The sequence below is a fragment of the Mesoplodon bidens genome (assembly GCF_964165515.1).
Source record: "Mesoplodon bidens genome assembly, chromosome: 9".
NCBI classification, from domain to species: Eukaryota; Metazoa; Chordata; class Mammalia; order Artiodactyla; family Ziphiidae; genus Mesoplodon; species Mesoplodon bidens.
In genome coordinates, this window is record NC_138166.1 from 73,912,939 (window position 1) to 73,932,452 (window position 19,514).

General features: G+C 36.6%; 1 protein-coding gene across 1 annotated transcript in view; it reads left to right on the forward strand.

Moving 5' to 3' along the window:
• The window catches only part of CAPZA2 (capping actin protein of muscle Z-line subunit alpha 2), a 57,587-nt gene that overhangs the window by 31,204 nt on the left and 6,869 nt on the right, over nucleotides 1–19,514 (forward strand). The window contains exons 4-7 of the mRNA XM_081244916.1: nucleotides 10,161–10,224; nucleotides 14,173–14,379; nucleotides 15,844–15,923; nucleotides 19,251–19,329. Coding sequence (XP_081101042.1) covers nucleotides 10,161–10,224; nucleotides 14,173–14,379; nucleotides 15,844–15,923; nucleotides 19,251–19,329 — 430 coding nt within the window. The remainder of the gene's footprint in view (nucleotides 1–10,160; nucleotides 10,225–14,172; nucleotides 14,380–15,843; nucleotides 15,924–19,250; nucleotides 19,330–19,514) is intronic.

Genomic DNA, 19,514 nt, shown 5'->3' on the forward strand with positions numbered 1-19,514 from the left:
ATTTATTTTATACTGTACATAATAGTTTGTGTTTCTTAATCCCCTACCCTTATCTTGCCCCTCCCCCCTTCCCTCTCCCCACTGGTAACCACTAGTTCTCTATATCTGTGAGTCTGTTTCTGTTTTGTTATATTCACTAGTTTGTTGTATTCTTAGATTTCACATATAAGTGATATCATACAGTATTTGTCTTTCTCTGACTTATTTCACTTAGCATAATGCCCTCCAAGTCCACCCATGTTGTTGTAAATGGCAAAATTTCATTCTATTTTATGGCTGAGTAGTATTCCATTGTATATATTTACCACTTCTTCTTTATCCATTAATCTGTTGATGGCCACTTAGGTTGCTTCCATTATCTTGGCAATTGTAAATAATGCTGCTACAAACATTGGGGTGCATGTATCTTTTTGAAGTAGTGTTTTTATTTTCTTCCAATATATACCTAGGAGTGGAATTGCTGGGTCATGTGCTAGTTTTATTTTTAGTTTTTTGAGAAACCTCCATACTGTTTCCCACAGTGGCTGCACCAATGTACATTCCCACCAACAGTGTAGGAGGGTTCCCTTTTCTCCACGTCCTCTCCAGCATTTGTTATTTGTGTTCTTTTTTTTTTTTTTGCGGTAAGCGGGCCTCTCACTGTTGTGGCCTCTCCGATTGCGGAGCACAGGCTCCAGACGTGCAGGCTCAGCGGCCATGGCTCACGGGCCCAGCCGCTCCTCGGCATGTGGGATCTTCCCGGACCGGGGCACGAACCTGTGTCCCCTGCATCGGCAGGCGGACTCAACCACTGCGCCAGTAGGGAAGCCCTATTTGTGTTTTTTTTTGATGATACCCATTCTGACAGGTGTGTGGTGATATCTCACTGTGGTTTTGATTTGCATTTCCCTAACGATTAGCAATGTTGAGCATTTTTTCATGTGCCTGTTGGCCATCTGTATGGCCTCTTTGGAAAAATGTCTATTCGGGTCTTCTGCCTGTTTTTAAATCACGTGGTTTGTCTTTTTGCTGTTGAACTGTATGAACTATTTATTCTGGATATTAATTCCTTATCAGTTGTATCATTTGCAAATATTTTCTCCCGTTCATTTTGTCTTTTTGTTTTGTTCATGGTTTCCTGTTCTGTGCAAAAGCATTTAAGTTTAATTAGGTCCCTTTTATCTCCTTTGCTTTAGGAGATGGATTCAAAAAAATATTGCTACGATTTATATAAAAGAGTGTTGTCTGTGTTTTTCTCTAGGAGTTTTATGGTTTCCAGTCTTATATTTAGGTCTTTTTTTTTTGAATTTTATTTAATTTATTTTTTTATACAGCAGGCTCTTATTAGTCATCAGTTTTATACACATCAGTGGATATGTGTCAATCCCAATCACCCAATTCATCACACTCCCACCCCCACCCCCCTGCTGCTTTCCCCCCTTGGTGTCCGTACATTTGTTCTCTACATGTGTGTCTCAATTTCTGCCCTGCAAACAGGTTCATCTGTACCATTTTTCTAGGTTCCATATATATGCATTAATATACGATATTTGTTTTTCTCTTTCTGACTTACTTCACTCTGTATGACAGTCTCTAGATCCATCCACGTCTCAACAAATGACTCAATTTTGTTCCTTTTTATGGCTGAGTAATATTCCATTGTATATATGTACCACATCATCTTTATCCATTCATCTGTCAGTGGGCATATAGGTTGCTTCCATGACCTGGCTATTGTAAATAGTGCTGCAATGAACATTGGGGTGCATGTGTCTTTTTGAATTATGGTTTTCTCTGGGTATATGCCCAGAGTAGTGGGATTGCTGGATCATATGGTAATTCTATTTTCAGTTTTTTAAGGAACCTCCATACTGTTCTCCATAGTGACTGTATCAATTTACATTCCCACCAGCAGTGCAAGAGGGTTCCCTTTTCTCCACACCCTCTGCAGCATTTGTTGTTTGTAGATTTTCTGATGATGCCCATTCTGACTGGTGTGAGGTGATACCTTATTGTAGTTTTGATTTGCATTTCTCTAATAATTAGTGATGTTGAGCAGCTTTTCATGTGCTTCTTGGCCATCTGTATGTCTTCTTTGGAGAAATGTCTATTTAGGTCTTCTGCCCATTTTTGGATTGGGTTGTTTGTTTTTTTAATATTGAGCTGCATGAGCTGTTTATATATTTTGGAGATTAATCCTTTGTCCGTTGATTCATTTGCAACTATTTTCTCCCATTCTGAGGGTTGTCTTTTTGTCTTGTTTATGGTTTCCTTTGCTGTGCAAAAGCTTTGAAGTTTCATTAGGTCCCATTTGTTTATTTTTGTTTTTATTTCCATTACTCTAGGAGGTGGATCAAAAAAGATCTTGCTGTGATTTATGTCAAAGAGTGTTCTTCCTATGTTTTCCTCTAAGAGTTTTATAGTATCCGGTCTTAAATTTAGGTCTCTAATCCGTTTTGAGTTTATTTTTGTGTATGGTGTTAGGGAGTGTTCTAATTTCATTCTTTTACATGTAGCTGTCCAGTTTTCCCAGCACCACTTATTGAAGAGACTGTCTTTTTTCCATTTTATATTCTTGCCTTCTTGGTCATAGGTTAATTGACCATAAGTGTGTGGGTTTATTTCTGGATTCTCTATTCTGTTCCATTGATCTATATATCTGTTTTTGTGTCAGCACCATACTGTTTTGATTACTGTAGCTTCATAGTATAAGTCTGAAGTCTGGGAACATGATTGCTCCAGCTCCGTTCTTCTTTCTCAAGATTGTTTTGGCTATTAGGGGTCTTTTATGTCCTTTTGTCTTCTTTTTTTTTTTTTTAAGAAGATGTTGGGGGTAGGAGTTTATTAATTAATTAATTTATTTTTGCTGTGTTGGGTCTTCATTTCTATGGGAGGGCTTTCTGTAGTTGTGGTAAGCAGGGGCCACTCTTCATCGCGGTGCACGGGCCTCTCACTATCGCGGCCTCTCCTGCTGCGGAGCACAGGCTCCAGATGCACTGGCTCAGTAGTTGTGGCTCATGGGCCTAGTTGCTCCGCGGCATGTGGAATCCTCCCAGACCAGGGCTTGAACCTGTGTCCCCTGCATTAGCAGGCAGATTCTCAACCGCTGTGCCACCAGGGAAGCCCACTTTTATCTTTTAATAGCAATTTGTATTTATTATTTTTTATTGTGGGGAAAATATACTTATTATGAAGTTTAACATTTTAACCATTTTTAGGCACAGAGTTCTTTGGCATTAAGTACATACACATTTTTGTGTAACCATCACCACCATCCATCTCCAGAACTTTTTATTTTCCCAAACTGAAACTCCATACCCTTTAAGCAATAATTTCCCATTCTCCCTTCCTCCTAGCCCTTGGGAACCATCATTCTATTTAATGTATGAAGTGGAGTCATACAGTATTTGTCCTTTTGTGACTGGTTTATTCTACTTAGCAGAATGTCTTCAAAGTTCATTTATGTTGGAGCATGTGTTAGGATTTCCTTCCTTTTTAACACTGAATGTGTGTGTGTGTTTACATACATATATATATATATACACCACATTTTGTTTATCCATTCACATGTCAGTGGACAGTCGGGTTGCTTCCACCCATTAATTATTATATTAAAGTACATAATAGAAATCAGTTTACTTGATATCTTTGACTTTAGTTATTAGTTTCTGGGTGAATGGCCTCTTATTCCTAAGTTCTTTAAATCTTTTAAAATTATTTATATACCCAAGTAAAATTAGTTTTCTTTATAATAGCATATAGCTTGTTGACAAAAGTCTTACAGGAGTAAAGAAAACATACAATGTTTATGAACTTGTAACAACAGTATTTTCATTTATTGTGTTGTTCATCATTGCTTGTTTCCTCTTTAGTTCTTCTAGGTCCTTGTTAAATGTTTCTTGCATTTTCTCTATTCTGTTTCCAAGATTTTGGATCATCTTTACTACCACTATTCTGAATTCTTTTTCAGGTAGACTGCCTATTTCCTCTTCATTTGTTAGGTCTGGTGTGTTTTTGCCTTGCTCCTTCATCTGCTGTGTGTTTTTCTGTCTCCTCGTTTTGCTTATCTTACTGTGTTTGGGGTCTCCTTTTTGCAGGCTGCAGGTTCGTAGTTCCCGTTGTTTTTGGTGTCTGTCCCCAGTGGCTAAAGTTGGTTCAGTGGGTTGTGTAGGCTTCCTGCTGGAGGGGACTAGTGCCTGTGTTCTGGCGGATAAGGCTGGATCTTGTCTTTCTGGTGGGCAGGTCCACGTCTGGTGGTTTGTTTTGGGGTGTCTGTGGCCTTATGATTTTAGGCAGCCTCTCTGCAAATAGGTGGGGTTGTGTTCCTGTCTTGCTAGTTGCTTGGCATAGGGTGTCCAGCACTGTAGCTTGCTGGTCGTTGAGTGAAGCTGGGTGTTGGTGTTGAGATGGAGATCTCTGGGAGATATTCGCCGTTTGATATTACGTGGAGCTGGGAGGTCTCTTGTAGACCAGTGTCCTGAAGTTGGCTCTCCTACCTCAGAGGCACAGCACTGACTCCTGGCTGTAGCACCAAGAGCCTTTCATCCACACGGCTCAGAATAAAAGGGAGAAAAAGTAGAAAGAAAGAGAGAAAGAAAGAGAGGGAGGGAGGGAGGGAGGGAGAGAGAGAGAAAGAAAGGAAGGAAGAAAGAGGATAAAATAAAGTAAGATAAAATAAAATAAAGTTATTAAAATAAAAAATAATCAAGAAAAAAAAATTTTTTTAAGTAAAAAACAAAACCAAACAAACAAAAAACACCGGATGGACAGACCCTAGGACAAATGGTGAAAGCAAAGTTATACAGACAAAATCTCACACAGAAACACACACTCACAAAAAGAGGAAAAGGGGAAAAAATAATAAATCTTGCTCTCAAAGTCCACCTCCTCAATTTGGGATGACTCATTGTCTATTCAGGTATTCCACAGATGCAGGGTACATCAAGTTGATTGTGGAGATTTAATCCGCTGCTCCTGAGGCTGCTGGGAGAAATTTCCCTTTATCTTCTTTGTTCGCACAGCTCCTGGGGTTCAGCTTTGGATTTGGACCCGCCTCTGCATGTAGATCGCCTGAGGGCGTCTGTTCTTCGCTCAGACAGGACGGGGTTAAAGGAGCAGCTGATTCGGGGGCTCTGGCTCACTCAGGCTGGGTGGGAGGGAGGGGTAGGGATGCGGGCGAGCCTGCGGCGGCAGAGGCCAGCGGGACGTTGCGCCAGCCTGAGGCGCGCCGTGCGTTCTCCTGGGGAAGTGGTCCCTGGCTCCTGGGACCCTGGCAGTGGCGGGGTGCACAGGCTCCCCGGAAGGGGGGTGTGGATAGTGACCTGTGCTCGCACACAGGCTTCTTGGTGGCGGCAGCAGCAGCCTTAGCGTCTCATGCCCGCCTCTGGCGTCCGCGCTTTTAGCCGCGGCTTGCGCCCGTCTCTGGAGCTCCTTTAAGCAGCGCTCTTAATCCCCTCTCCTCTCGCACCAGGAAACAAAGAGGGAAGAAAAAGTCTCTTGCCCCTTCGGCAGCTCCAGACTTTTTCCCGGACTCCCTCCCGGCTAGCCGTGGTGCACTAACCCCTTCAGGCTATGTTCACGCTGCCAGTCCTCTCCCTGCAATCAGACCAAGCAAGCCTCAGCTCCCAGCCCCGCCCGCCCCGGCCGGTGAGCAGACAAGCCTCTTGGGCTGGAGAGTGCTGGTCGGCACCGATCCTTCTGTGCGGGAATCTCTCCGCTTTGCCCTCCACACCCCTGTTGCTGCGCTCTTCTCCGCGGCTCCGAAGCTTCCCCCCTCCGCCACCCACTGTCTCCACCCGCGAAGTGGCTTCCTAGTGTGTGGAATTCCTCCTTCACAGTTCCCTCCCACTGGTGCAGGTCCCTTTCCTATTCTTTATTGATTTTTAGATAGATAGATAGTTGTGTTGGGTCTTCGATTCTGTGCGAGGGCTTTCTCCAGCCGCGGCAAGCGCGGGCCACTCTTCATCACAGTGCGCGGGCCTCTGACTATCGTGGCCTCTCTTGTTGCACAGCACAGGCTCCAGACGCGCAGGCTCAGTAGCTGTGGTTCAGGGGCCTAGTTGCTCCGCGGCCCGCGGGATCCTCCCAGACCAGGGCTTGAACCCGTGTACCCTGCATTGGCAGGCAGATTCTCAACCACTGCGCCACCAGGGAAGCCCCGTCCCTATTCTTTTGCCTCTGCTTTTTCTTTTGCCCTACCCAGGTACGTGGGGAGGTTCTTGCCTTTTGGGAGGTCTGAGGTCTTCTGCCAGCGTTCAGTAGGTGTTCTGTAGGAGTTGTTCCACGTGTAGATGTATTTCTGATGTATCTGTGGGGAGAAAGGTGATCTCTGCGTCTTACTCTTCTGCCATCTTCCCCCTCGCCCCCAGTACTTTCAAAGTAACGTTTTTCTCTGAGTTCTCTGTGGTAAATAAATGTGTGGATTGTTGCATGTAGGTGCAAAAATTAGTGAATTTTTTTTAAAGTTAAGGAAATGAGAAACTTCGTTTGTTTTTTGTTTTTGTTTTTTAACATCTTTATTGGAGTATAATTGTTTTAGAATGGTGTGTTAGTTTCTGCGTTGTAACAAAGTTCGTTTGTTGAAGAGTTTTTCCCCTGCTGAGTAAAGTTTAATGAAGATCAGAAAAATATTCATAATTATATAAGTGGTATGAAACAGTTACACATTTGAATAAAAAATGATGAAAGCATTGAAATTTTATTTGTCCAAAGGAGTATTTATCTGATGACTGTTACATTTAAATAAATTGGAGTTCTTTTTTAAAAAAATTGGAATGTGAGCTATATTTCTCTTTTATTATGAACCAAATTTCAGGAACAGTCTTGGTCCATGTTTCAAGAGGTATATACATTAAATGCCTGATATTCTGATCTTTTAAGGAGATTAGTCTTTGAGGAAATCAGTACCTAATGATAAAACAAGATGTTTATGGTATGACCTCAAAAAACATCAAAACCTTCAGTAGAAACTTCAGGCTTTCTTGCCTGTGGTTATAGTCTCAGTAAGTGATTGCTAACTAGATGAACAAGAAGAGAAAGAATTGATTCTTTTTGTTGACTTCAATAGTAGTCTTTGTACACAAAAGAGTTTCTCAAAACTCTTTGTTCAGATTCATTTTGCAGACATCTGAATTTATCTGTGAAGTACAGAAATATACCTTAAATCATTGATTGACTTTAGAATTATATTACTCTGGTTCACAGTGTCCTGTCAGTGAAATAATTTTCAAACAAACATGCTGTTACCCCCATTGTTCACTTGACTTGGTTCTGAATTACTTTGAAATAACCTCCAAACCTGGTTTCATCCTCAAAAGATAACGTATCACCTGTCATTGAGACTGTCCAGACCTATATAACATAAGCTTGGAAAGCATTATAAAAACATTTAAAATGTGTCCTACTAGTGGCAGTTTCACCAGAGTAAGTGCATAGCCATAGTCCTATTGCTTCTTCAATTGCATTTTTTGATACTGAATTTATTTTATACAAGTACAGCTCCTTCTGTGTACTTCTTTTCCTCCTTTCTTCCACCTTTTTCCTGTTGCTTTAACTCTTTTAATTTAAAATTTATTTTTGAGAAATTCCTCTTCCTATCTTTTTGTAAGGGGAGGAAAACATGGCTATTCTTAAAAATGGTTCTAATGGGACATCTTTACTGAACGGCATAAAATTCAGTGTATTTCACAGTAAAATTAGGCATACTGAAGACTTGGTACTCTCAAGTCTAGAAAACTTTGAAATATCCAGAAATAGCCTTTTATTCAACAGACATAACGAATACCAGACTTCACTGTGATGATGAGACAAATAAACCTCTTAGGGATTTTCCAGTGGGGAGTCAGACATGTTGAATGTCTGGCCAACTGAAATAAAATATAGAGGCATATCAAAGACCTTTGCAGCCCAAAGGAAGAAATTTTAAATTTCTATTTAGACATGGTTTTTGAGCTGAGTTTAAATGATGAACACAATTCAAATAGTAAATAAGAGAGATGATGTGGAAACACATGGTGAAAAGTATAAGATGTGAATGACTTAACGGTAAAGGGTATTAAAAAATCTAAATACAGGAACAGGTGACTTAGAAATGGGTGATTGGGCTACAGAACTCTACAAGGGCAGAAAAATTATTGTTTTCACTGTGTCTAATAGAGTGCTTAACACCTAAATATTTGCATGGGTGAAGGGGTAGGTAAATGGATGATGAGTGGGTAAATGGAGTAAGTTTTCTGAACTAGAAGGGACTTTGGAAGTCATCTAGTTCAAACCCCTCTTTTTTGTGGATATGGTAAGTGGGGCCCATACTAGCTAATATCAGGGTTCGAACAAAACCTAGATATTCTGTAGTCTGACTCCTAGGTTAATGAGTACCTTTACTGCCATACTGCATAATTGTCACCTGTTTAACTTGCTTTGAGCATTTACTTATTTCATATTCATTGTCTCCTTTTCAGATTTCCTCTTCTTACCCCACTCCCAGATTATAGGTGAACGGGCTTTGATATGAGCAGTAAAGGACCCAAGACCAAATTACTATCTAAATTTATTAGTTAAATAAATATGTCTTTTACTGGAAAGTGAACCCTAAATTCTAAGTGATTTAGAATACTTTTTAATCTCAAACATACTTTCGAGATAAATACATTTAAGGGATAGTAACTGCCTGGCTATGTTGGGGCTATTCCTAAGAAAATTACAGTTTTAATGAATAAAGAAAATCTCCCTTTCCCTCCATACGTTTCTATATTTACCCCCATCTTTTTTTGACATGCAGTGTCAGGAATTGACAGCTAAGAATTTAATCCTACTTTGCTGTTTTTACATTTACTAGTCTTCTAATGTTAACTCATCAGTAATGCTTTGCTCCATCTCCTCTTTTGAGGAGATTCAATAGCTAACACCTAAAAATTCAGTGGACATCTTACCATCCAGAGTAATCTGAAAAGCTTCCAAGTAGATTAGATTTAGAGATGTACTCCTAAATTTTAAAATTCTCACTATCTTTCCTAGTAAGTGGAAGAAATTTCCTAGGTTATAGACTTAATAAAACACAGTGTGATCTTTATTTTTTAGGTAATTTTTTTGTGCTATGGGAGTTTTTCCTACAAATGTATTATGTAATTATGTAATACATTATTCTTTACTCATATGAAAGTAGAGAGAGGCTTTATTCTTGGCTCTAGCTCGTCACCGTTTCCTAGTTCAGACTCTCAGCTGTTCTAACATGGACGTTTGCCTAATGATAGCCCAACTACGTTTCTGTCTCTAGTTGCTCCACCACCCAATTGTCATATACACTGCTGCCAAATTAATCTTCTTCAGAAGTAGTTCGTGGTTGTCTTTTCTCAAAAAGCTTCTGTAATTCTGCTTTGCCTCCCAAATGAAGTAATTTTTCCATCATGCAGGGCCTTTCAGTTGAAGGCAGTAAATATAACTGAACACCTGCTATATGCCAGGCATTGAGCTTGGTGCTTTCTGTGATGTTGGACTTAACCTATCTTCTCCTCTTGTATTTTGCTCATCTTGGTCCCTCTAATTGAATTACTCTTCTCTTCCCTCCAATTTCTGTAAGACCAGAGAGCCTACCCATTATTTCAAGGCCATTTCTCAGTATCACTTCCATTATGATATCACCCCTGATTCTCTTTTCTTCATACCCTTGCCTCAACAGAATGTAATTTTTAAAAATATATATTCTGTGTGATGTTTATTGGTCATTCTCTTATGGTACTTTCTTCTTTGTGTTATGATTATGTTTATCATAGCTCCTATTCAACTGTAAGCCCTTTGATCTGTCTAATTACTCTTTGCATCTCTCACAGCACCTACTCTGTTTCCCGGTATGTTGTATACTAAATGTTAGTATATACTTGAATAGTTGGATATGTGTCTTATAAGTGGCTAACCTTTACTTTCAGGGTTTTGAAGGAAAGGACTGATTATATTTACTGATTTGATTTTTTTGCTAAGCATTGAAAGCTGGATGTCATTCACCGGTTTTTAAAAAGCCATACCTATATAATATTTATACCTACTATAAGATCAGTAGTAGGGAATTACAGTTTTATTTAACTTGCCATGTGCAGTGCAGGAGACTTTTATTTGACAGTGAATTGTTTGTGATTTTTTTAAAAACATTAAGTATGTAATTTTAAATAATTGACCCTTTTCTTTTTTAGTGCATTTGCACAGTATAACTTGGACCAGTTTACTCCAGTAAAAATTGAAGGTTATGAAGATCAGGTATGTTTCATATAAACACAGGATCTGATATTCTTTATTTCATTTATAATGGTTAGTGTATCCTGCAAGAATTGTGAAGTGGTATGTTTAAAGGTTAAAAAAAAAAGCATTCATTTTAATCATAGCCACTTAGGAGCAAACTAATTGAAAATATAGTTTCTTTTGTTGAGACCAATAATGCTATTAGCAGAAAGTCCCTTTTAGAAATATTCAAATGTAATTATTTTAAGATTTTAGAAGATAATTGTTTTAAACCTACTTTCTTGTTTTTTATAGGAAAAAAGTCAATCCTATATTAATCCAAAATCTAGAGTTTATATTAGTAAGATTTATGTCATAATTTAGTTGCTCTGGAATTCTACAGTTCTTCATGTAACTTAGCATTTAGTAATTATTAAATCTTTTCTTTCCAAAGTGCAAGTTGGAATTGCTAAGCAAAGAAAAGCCCCAAAAGTCACTAGCATTCTTAGTTTTTATTTTTTGGTTTAAAGTTACTAGCAATTGAACAGTAATTGTGTTTCTGTCATGCTTACATGAAGCACAATTTATATAAAACAATATGAAGAAGGAACTGGAGGTAAAACATAAGAGAGAGTAGTAACAATTAGTTCTCAGTGGCAAATTATATTAAAGCTTGCATTTGGCATTATTCATTATGTAATATGTAGTCTCGTAGTTATAGGGGAAAAAGAGAGACCAGACAGAAGATGACTTATAACTGAAGGGAAAAAGTAAACGTGGGTAGGTAGGTAGATAGATAGATTTATGCATGTGTGTGTATACACACACATACATATAAAGGCATGTAGTGTTTCATTTCATGAAGCTCTTAAATTTTTTTTCCTTGGGAGATTTTGTGGTTTTGATTTTTTTTTTTAACTGTTATAAACAATGCTGTACTGAACATCATTGTACCTCTGGGCACATGGACCATAGTTTTGTTAAGGTAAATCCCTAAAAGAATTGCTGGATCCAGGGATGAAACCTTTTAAAATGTTGGATAGCTCTCAAACTCATTTTATGAACCTACTGTAATTTTAATACTTAAACCTAATAAATATAAAACAAAAAAAGCAAACTATACTAATCTCACATATGACTATAGGTTTTAAAACTTTAAACAGATATTAACAAACAGAATCCAGAAATATATCAAAAGAATAATATGCCAAGACTAAATAGAATTTATTATAGGAATGCAGGAGTGGTTCCATGTGAGGCAATATATTGCTCTTATTGCTTAATCAACAAATAAAGAGAAAAACCTTATTATACATCAATAGACAGTGAAAAGGGATTTGAAAAATCCAGCAGCTAATCCTCATTACAAAAACCCTAAGTAAAATAGGGATAGAAGAAAACCTCTTAAATATAATATACTGTTTAATGAAAAACAGTAGTAAATATCAAACTGTAAACACTAATATAATTTTAGTTAACATAGAAAATTAGCCAAGTATGTCAACTTATCACCATTATTATTTATCATAGATGGAAGTATAGCAAATAAGAGAATGAGAACTCTTAAAGCTTTGGAAAAGAACAGAAAACTCTTAGGTGACATGATTTATATATTTAGAAATGGTGAGAAACTTCCATAAATTAACCTCCCAACCAAAATAACCTATTAGACTTAACAGAATTTTGTGAGATGGCTGAATTTAAGGTAAGTGTACAAAGTGCATTAACTTTCCTCTATTGTGGCAAGTAGGGACTTTACACTAGTAGTGGTTGGAGGGGGAGGAGTTTCATTTTAAATAGTGGTAATACTGAACATAAACCTTAACAAGAAATGCATAGGAATGTGAAGAAAATGGTGGTTATCTTGAAACACATAAAACAGGTTCTGAGCAAATGGAAGAGCACACTGAATTCTATTTTGAGGTAGAAAGTTAAATTATTTAAAAACTAAAATATGAATTTAATGCAGTTTGATTAGAATCCTGATAGTTTTTTAATTAGTCAAAATTTTCATAAACTATATGAAAAACATGCTTGAAGAAACACAAGAAAAATGTAAGAGTGGTGAGAGACAGTTGCATTGCTAGATAGCAGAAGGTGCTTTATAACCAATGTAAAGTCAAATCAGCGTGGTATTGTGTAGGCAAATAGATCAGTAGAGCAGCATATCAAGCCAGAATTTAGTCCCCAAATATATGAATATTTTTATACATGATAAGGTTATAATTTAGACAGACATATAATAAAGGGTATTGGTACCACTGGTTTCTATCAACTACATATGCCATATAGTTAAACCAGTCCTCTGTCTTACAGTATATAGAAATAAATTTCAGGTGGATTAAAAATTTGTAAAATGACTAGAATTTTAGGAGAAAAGAGTCTACATGTATAATTAAGGGCAGGGGAAACCATCTTAAATAAGACTGGAAACCCAGAAACTATAAAAGAAAAGATGGACATTTTGCTACATATCAATTATTTTAACTGTAGAATAAAACAAGTACCTTAAATAAAGGACTCTTATAAATTAGTAAGAAAAAAACCCACCCAGATGAAAAATATTTAAAAATATTTGCTCACAGAAGAGAAAATGGCCCACAAACTTGGAGATATTTAGACCTGTGAGCCAGAGAAATATATTAAAGTAATGAGATATATTTTATACTCATCAGACTGAAAAAAGAACTGTATACCTATTGATGGTGATAATGTGAAGGGAGGTATCTCATATATTGTTTGCAGAAATGTAGATTGTCACAGCCATTTTTGGAAAGCAGTCTAATTATGTCTTAAAAATTAAAAATATACAAACCCTTTACCTACTGTCCTCACTGCTGAGAATCTATCTAAGAGAAATAGAAGCATCCAGTGGAAATAGAAACATTAGTATGTTAGAATATATGTACAATAATACTTTAACATTTTTAATGTGCCTATCCCTCCTCCCAAAAAGAGAACAGCCTGGAAATAAAGAGATGGTCCAACAGTAGTGGAATGGCAGAATAAATTGTTATACCCCCATGATGGGATAGTATGCAACCATTAAAAAGAATGATGAGAGGTTTACCAGTTGACTCTGAAGGATTTCTATAAAGTGTTGATATTGGAAAAAAAACCAGATGCAGAAAAATATGTATGCATTTTCGTTCCATTCTTGTAGAACAGTGGCCAAAAAACCCCCCTGGATGTGTGTGTATGTATATATAGATGTGTATGTATTTATCTGTGTAGGATAATAGGACTGAAAAAAATTCAGAAGGGTACATCCTGTGTTTGCATAATTTACATCAAAGGGATGGGGGAGTCCTGACATAGGTATAGAGTCAAAGATTGGGAGAGTCGCATGGGAAGGAAAAAGAGCGAAATTTTTTAAAAGAAAACACAGAATGTCAAATTTATGCGTGTATAATTTAAATGCACATAAATGAAGAAATTACATTTGTTAAAATTTGGAAGTCAGTTGAAAACAACTGTCAATGATTATCTTAATAAAAACAAGCAGCAGGCACTTAACAGTAGATGAGATTGTGGGCCCAGGAGTAATGTAGGACACACTGAAGAGGATTCTAAGTGGATTAAAAACATTCCCTTGTAACCGTTCTCAATGAAGGTTATTACCAGTTCCTTAGTTTTGAGGAACTGGAGACTGTTAACAGAAATAGTAAACTGTCCATAGTTCTCAAAAACAAAACAAAACCTGACTCGAGCAGGGTATTAGACGATGGATTTTTTTTCCCCCACTGGGTAGCTGGATGTTATATTGGGAGAAAATCAGATCCACTGATCTGAGCTGCATGAGAGCAGCCTCATTGTCTTTATAGTCTACTCATTTGAAGTATTATATTTGTGCCATATAGTTAAGCCAGTTGCTTGGAATAGAATTATTTCATAGTTTTAAGGAAAAAGTTCAAGTGAATGTATAATGTATCAGTATTTAAATGCTATTTAAAATTTTTTTTCCCAAAATTTATTGCATCATTGAAGGTATTGATTACAGAACATGGTGACCTGGGAAATGGAAAGTTTTTGGATCCAAAAAACAGAATCTGTTTCAAATTTGATCACTTAAGAAAGGAAGCAACTGATCCAAGACCATACGAAGCAGAAAATGCAATTGAATCTTGGAGAACTTCAGTAGAAGCTGCTCTGCGAGCTTATGTAAAAGAACATTATCCAAATGGGGTCTGCACTGTAAGTCATCCAGTGTGCACTTTTTTCTTTTGTATTATGTAAATATGATGGTGATTTTGTGATATCTTGAAATTTATAGTAACTTACAGAATGGACATTTTATAACTTAATATTCCTTTTTTTTGAAGTAAATATTTCTAATAATGTTTACTATTGTTTTCAAGAAACTTTAAATAGTAAATGTATTATGATAGTCAAAAATGGAAAAATGGTTGTACCTTGAATTAAATCCAAGTAGTAATTCTCATACATTGATTTGAGGAACATGATATGATGATATTCTTTAATGTCATGTTCATGACTCATCTCCCTAAGTTTACATCAAACTTCTTTTCATTAAATTACAAAATCTTAGAACAAATAAAATTATTTGGAAGTGAACTCTTGTCCTAGTGTGTTTTATAATCAAATTTCTTAAGGTTTTAAATGTGGTTCTTTCATAGGTTTAACCTATTTTTTATTTTCAGGATAAAATATGCTAGAAAGTAGGAGTACTTTTTTTTTCTTTCATATATTGTGCCTAGCTATACTTTTTAGTCCCCCACATTTGTGTTTCTGTGATCTTCTCCATAGCCAGTGATCTTTTGAAATGCAAATCAGATCATGAAATCTCCTGCTTGAAATTCTTCAAAGATTTCGTGTTGCACTTAGGATAGAGTCCAGGCTTCTGAACATGGCTTTCAAGGCCCTGTGAACCTGGCCTCTGCCTACCTCTCCAGCCTAAGATGACCATACATCCTGGTTTATACCTGCTGTCCCAACATAATTATTAGTATTACCAATAGCCACCTCATTTCACTCTCAGAAGATTCCTGCTTAGGACAAAAATTCATATGGTCTCCTTAAGTATCTAGCTCTCAATAATTATTTGAGAAGTATAGCAACATAACCTAAAATACCTTACAGGTTCTTTGAATTATAACCGTGTTGATTAGGATTATTTTGGAAGAATACCTCAAGAATAAGGTGGTGAGGTTGAGTTAGAGTGTCCTTGTTCCCAGGGGATCGAAAGACAAATTATTCACTACTTTTTTAAAGCCGTTGGCAAGAGGTGAAATAACATCATCATACCATTGCAGGCATTCTCTTAGTGAACTTTCTTAGTTGTAAGTAAATTAATTTTCTCACTTCTGTCTCAATACTTTTTTATTTTAAATGTCTAGAGAAATGGCAACCCCTGAGATTGTGGGATGTTTATGCATATTTTGAGAGTACAGTTTTTTTCCAATAAATTGTACTTCATTAATTGTGAACTATTTTATGATTCACTAAGAATCTGTGATTAGGTGTACATATTTAAGTATTTGTTTTTCTAGCTACTGTATTTGGAATGATGACCTACTTTGTATTCTTTTATATGTTCTTGCCAAAATGCTGTACAATTTTCAGTATTTTATAGATGTTTAAAGTTGGACATTCTGTGGCCCTAAATTCACTCTTGTGTTTATTTTCTTTACCAACAAGGTATATGGTAAAAAAATAGATGGACAGCAGACCATTATTGCATGCATAGAAAGCCATCAGTTTCAAGCAAAAAACTTTTGGTAAGTTAAAATTTTGTGTATTGGGGAATTTTGATACTGCTTATACTCTTTGTAGTTCTTGCTTTATTGATTGGGCCTATACCTTGTTTGTGTATGATTGACTAAGAACAATATAATATAAAACTTCAGTCTTTTTATATAAGAAAAAAATCTGTTCCATAATCAACCTGATCTTTTAAAGGTGGCAGTAAATCTATTGACACTCAGTGAAAAGAAGGTGGGAGAGCATGGGGTGTTTTTAGACTAGCAAGCAGCATTCTGAGGGAACATGCGTGCCTGTGAGCAGACCAGTTGGCAGGCCCATATGCTCATTCTGAGAAGGGGTTGTTCCTGAATGAGACTTACATGGGGGAGGAGGGCAGAGGTACTTATAAATAAAGTGAAGAATGATCGCGTTTTGGTACGTGAACTTTGGTGACTCTGAAGTAGATGTTTTCGTGTGGATTGCTTTGTGCTTGGTTGGCCAGTGTGAGGAAGTAATGACATGTTTTGTCCAGCGAGGCAAATTGCAGTCATGCCTTACAATTTTTGTACAAATCATTTGATTATCCCTTATAAAAGTCCAGCTCCCCAAAGCACTGATTTGCACTCTTAATCTTGGACCTTTAACAAGTTGTTGGGCCTTTTTATTCTTAGACAAGACTATTTCTGAGATATCTCCTGTTATAAAATTCTGTGGCTCTCCAAGACTTTATATAAGTTCAGAATTGAATGAAATCTTTACTTTTATCCTCCCTTTTTGATAATACATTCTAAGGCCATCAGAGTAAGTATCGTCATAGTGTTTACCTTTTAAGTATATTAGTCTTTGACTTGTTAGCTGAGTTGGTTGGTGGTGCTGTTAAGGGCAGACTGGCAGGTATCAGTAACCCCTATGGACCACTTTGATTTGTGGCCCAAGGTTGCTCCACTACTTAACCATCACAGAAATAAATGCAGGTTACAGGAACTTTTGGAGGAAAGAGATCCATTATCACTGAAGGAAAATAAATTTATTTGTAAACATAGGCCTTAATGACAAGCTGCAGTTTCCTAAAAATTCTGTTGTATTAACTTACTTGTATGGCCTTGATATAAATGTAGTTTCTCCATTTGTGGCCTAAAAACTTGTAGCATTAATTTACCAGTATCCTAAGAAATAAGTCTTCACAAAATTGTTATTAATTTGTGCTGTTTGTGCCAGGATATATATATAATAAAATCAATTTTGTTGGGATTGAACTCATTACTAAGTTTTAGTTTAAAATATATTGAGAGATGTTATAGTAAATTTACTAGTTTTCAGAAATACAGTTTGAGTGTTAGCATATGTAAAATGAAAATGATGTCCTTGAATTTTCTATCTGTTTCACTTCACATATCTGAATTTTTTTTTCGAAACTACTAATATGAACATGATATCATTGAAGCTAAAAATCACTTCCGCTTTTTGGAAAAGATAATTTTTTATGACATTCCAAAGTGCTAGACATCACATATCACAATAACCTCAGTAAAATCTAAATATTTTGGTACAAGGAAATTACTTCAGTTCACCTCAAATGCAGATAGCATAAAAATCAGAAGATTCTAGTCATGGTCATTTCTTAGATTTCACTAGGGACATTCTTTTCTTGGTCTCTGCTGTTTCCCTAACATCTAGCAGTATTGAGAGCTTAATAAATGTTTGTTGAATAAATACACATTTCTAATTAAAGCATTAATAGAAGAGAAGGGAAGAATATAATTAAGGCTAGGACATCTTGACCGTTTACTCCATTGATGAAAGAAAGGGTACTGTCTATGCAGTGCAGTTTACTATTACTATATAGTAATGCCTTTGGAAGGATCTTTTGAAATAGATCTCAAACTGGTACGATTACTTGATTTGGAATTCCTTTTTTCTTTTTTTTTTTTTAATTTTCACAATCAATGGTGATATATGTATGTTGTCATTATAAATCAGAAATGTGTATGCTTAGAACTCACTAGTGCTTGATAGTAATACCTAAATAAAAGGAATAACTTCTTTTGGGATCATGAAATAAAAATGAATAGATCTGGGCTTCCCTGGTGGCGCAGTGGTTGAGAGTCCGCCTGCCGATGCAGGGGACACGGGTTCGTGCCCCGGTCCGGGAAAATCCCACATGCCGCGGAGCGGCTAGGCCCATGAGCCATGGCCACTGAGCCTGCATGTCCGGAGCCTGTGCTCCACAACGGGAGAGGCCACAACAGTGAGAGGCCCGCGTACTGCAAAAAAAAAAAAAAAAAAAAAGAATAGATCTAAGTTCTTTTTCCAATCAAGCTTCAATGGATAATTTTGGCTAAGTCACTCAAAGTCAAAACATGTTATAAAATTATCTTTTATTTTGTAGAACATATACATTGTTCTAATAATAGTACTTTTCAAATGATAAGTGTTAACTTTAGGTATGAGAGTGCTATCATTCTGCAGGTTTTTGTGATTGGGCAGACTGCAAGAATATTGAAGGGAACCCAGAAATAATTCTGTAGCAAAGCCAGTATAGTGATCCATTAGCTCTGTGACTGTTTTAGAAATATATACTATTTAAAAAAAAACTGACAGGTATAAGTTTACGTATCAGAATATGTCTTTAGTATGCAAAAGAGCAAATAGAGGTCAGAAGAAAAGGAGTTGCTATGAAAAGGCTGTCAGGAAAAAATTAGGATAAAATTCATTATCTAGGAGACAAAAATGAATAACATGCCTGTTGCTTGTTTGTAATGTCACAGTTTCTTACGATTAATCTGTATCAATTTTATACCAAAAATCATTTTGGGGTCTAAGAGGAGGATGCATGTGCCTTTTATGTGGGAACTTTAAGCCTAAAATTGGAAGAGGGAAAAAAATCTGATGTTTATAACCCTTTAAAGCCCTTCTCTTTCCAGATATCGAAATCTCCTTAAGAATGTTGTATTACTATCCATTCTTTTAAAACTATGGGACTTTGTATCATTCACTAGATGGTAAACTTGTGAAAGGCCCTGGTAATCTGAACATTTATTCAGTTGTTTTCTTAATTAAAGCATAAGTCAGAAAACTGATGTAGTTTTGAACTGTATTTTAAGCCTTAGCTTTAGAGTTCTTAGGTTGCATCCATTATGTAGGTCCTTTCTTATCAGCAGGATGAAGATTAAATTAAATGTAGCTCATAACTGAACGTAACCTCTTGATTCTTTTGAATATTTCAGGGATTAAAAAAAAGAATGTCCAGCGTCCATCCCCCACACTGTCTTATACTGTAGCATGAAATTTAAATCTGGAACTTAAAATTTATTCAAATTATTTTCCCTACCTTATTTATAGCTGCTGTTTTTATTTTTAAGGAATGGTCGTTGGAGGTCAGAGTGGAAGTTTACAATCACTCCTTCAACCACTCAGGTGGTTGGCATCTTGAAAATTCAGGTATGAAATAAAAAGAATTTGCTGATCTCTAGATGATTCTGAGCATAGAAGCAACTAATTCATATGTTTACATTTTCATAGTACTCAATAACTGTTTCTTTTCCAGGTCTTTGTTTTGAGGTAATGGGAAAAACAAGTAGTGCTGATTTCATCTTTTAAATAACCTTGCAGTTCATTCCCTAGTC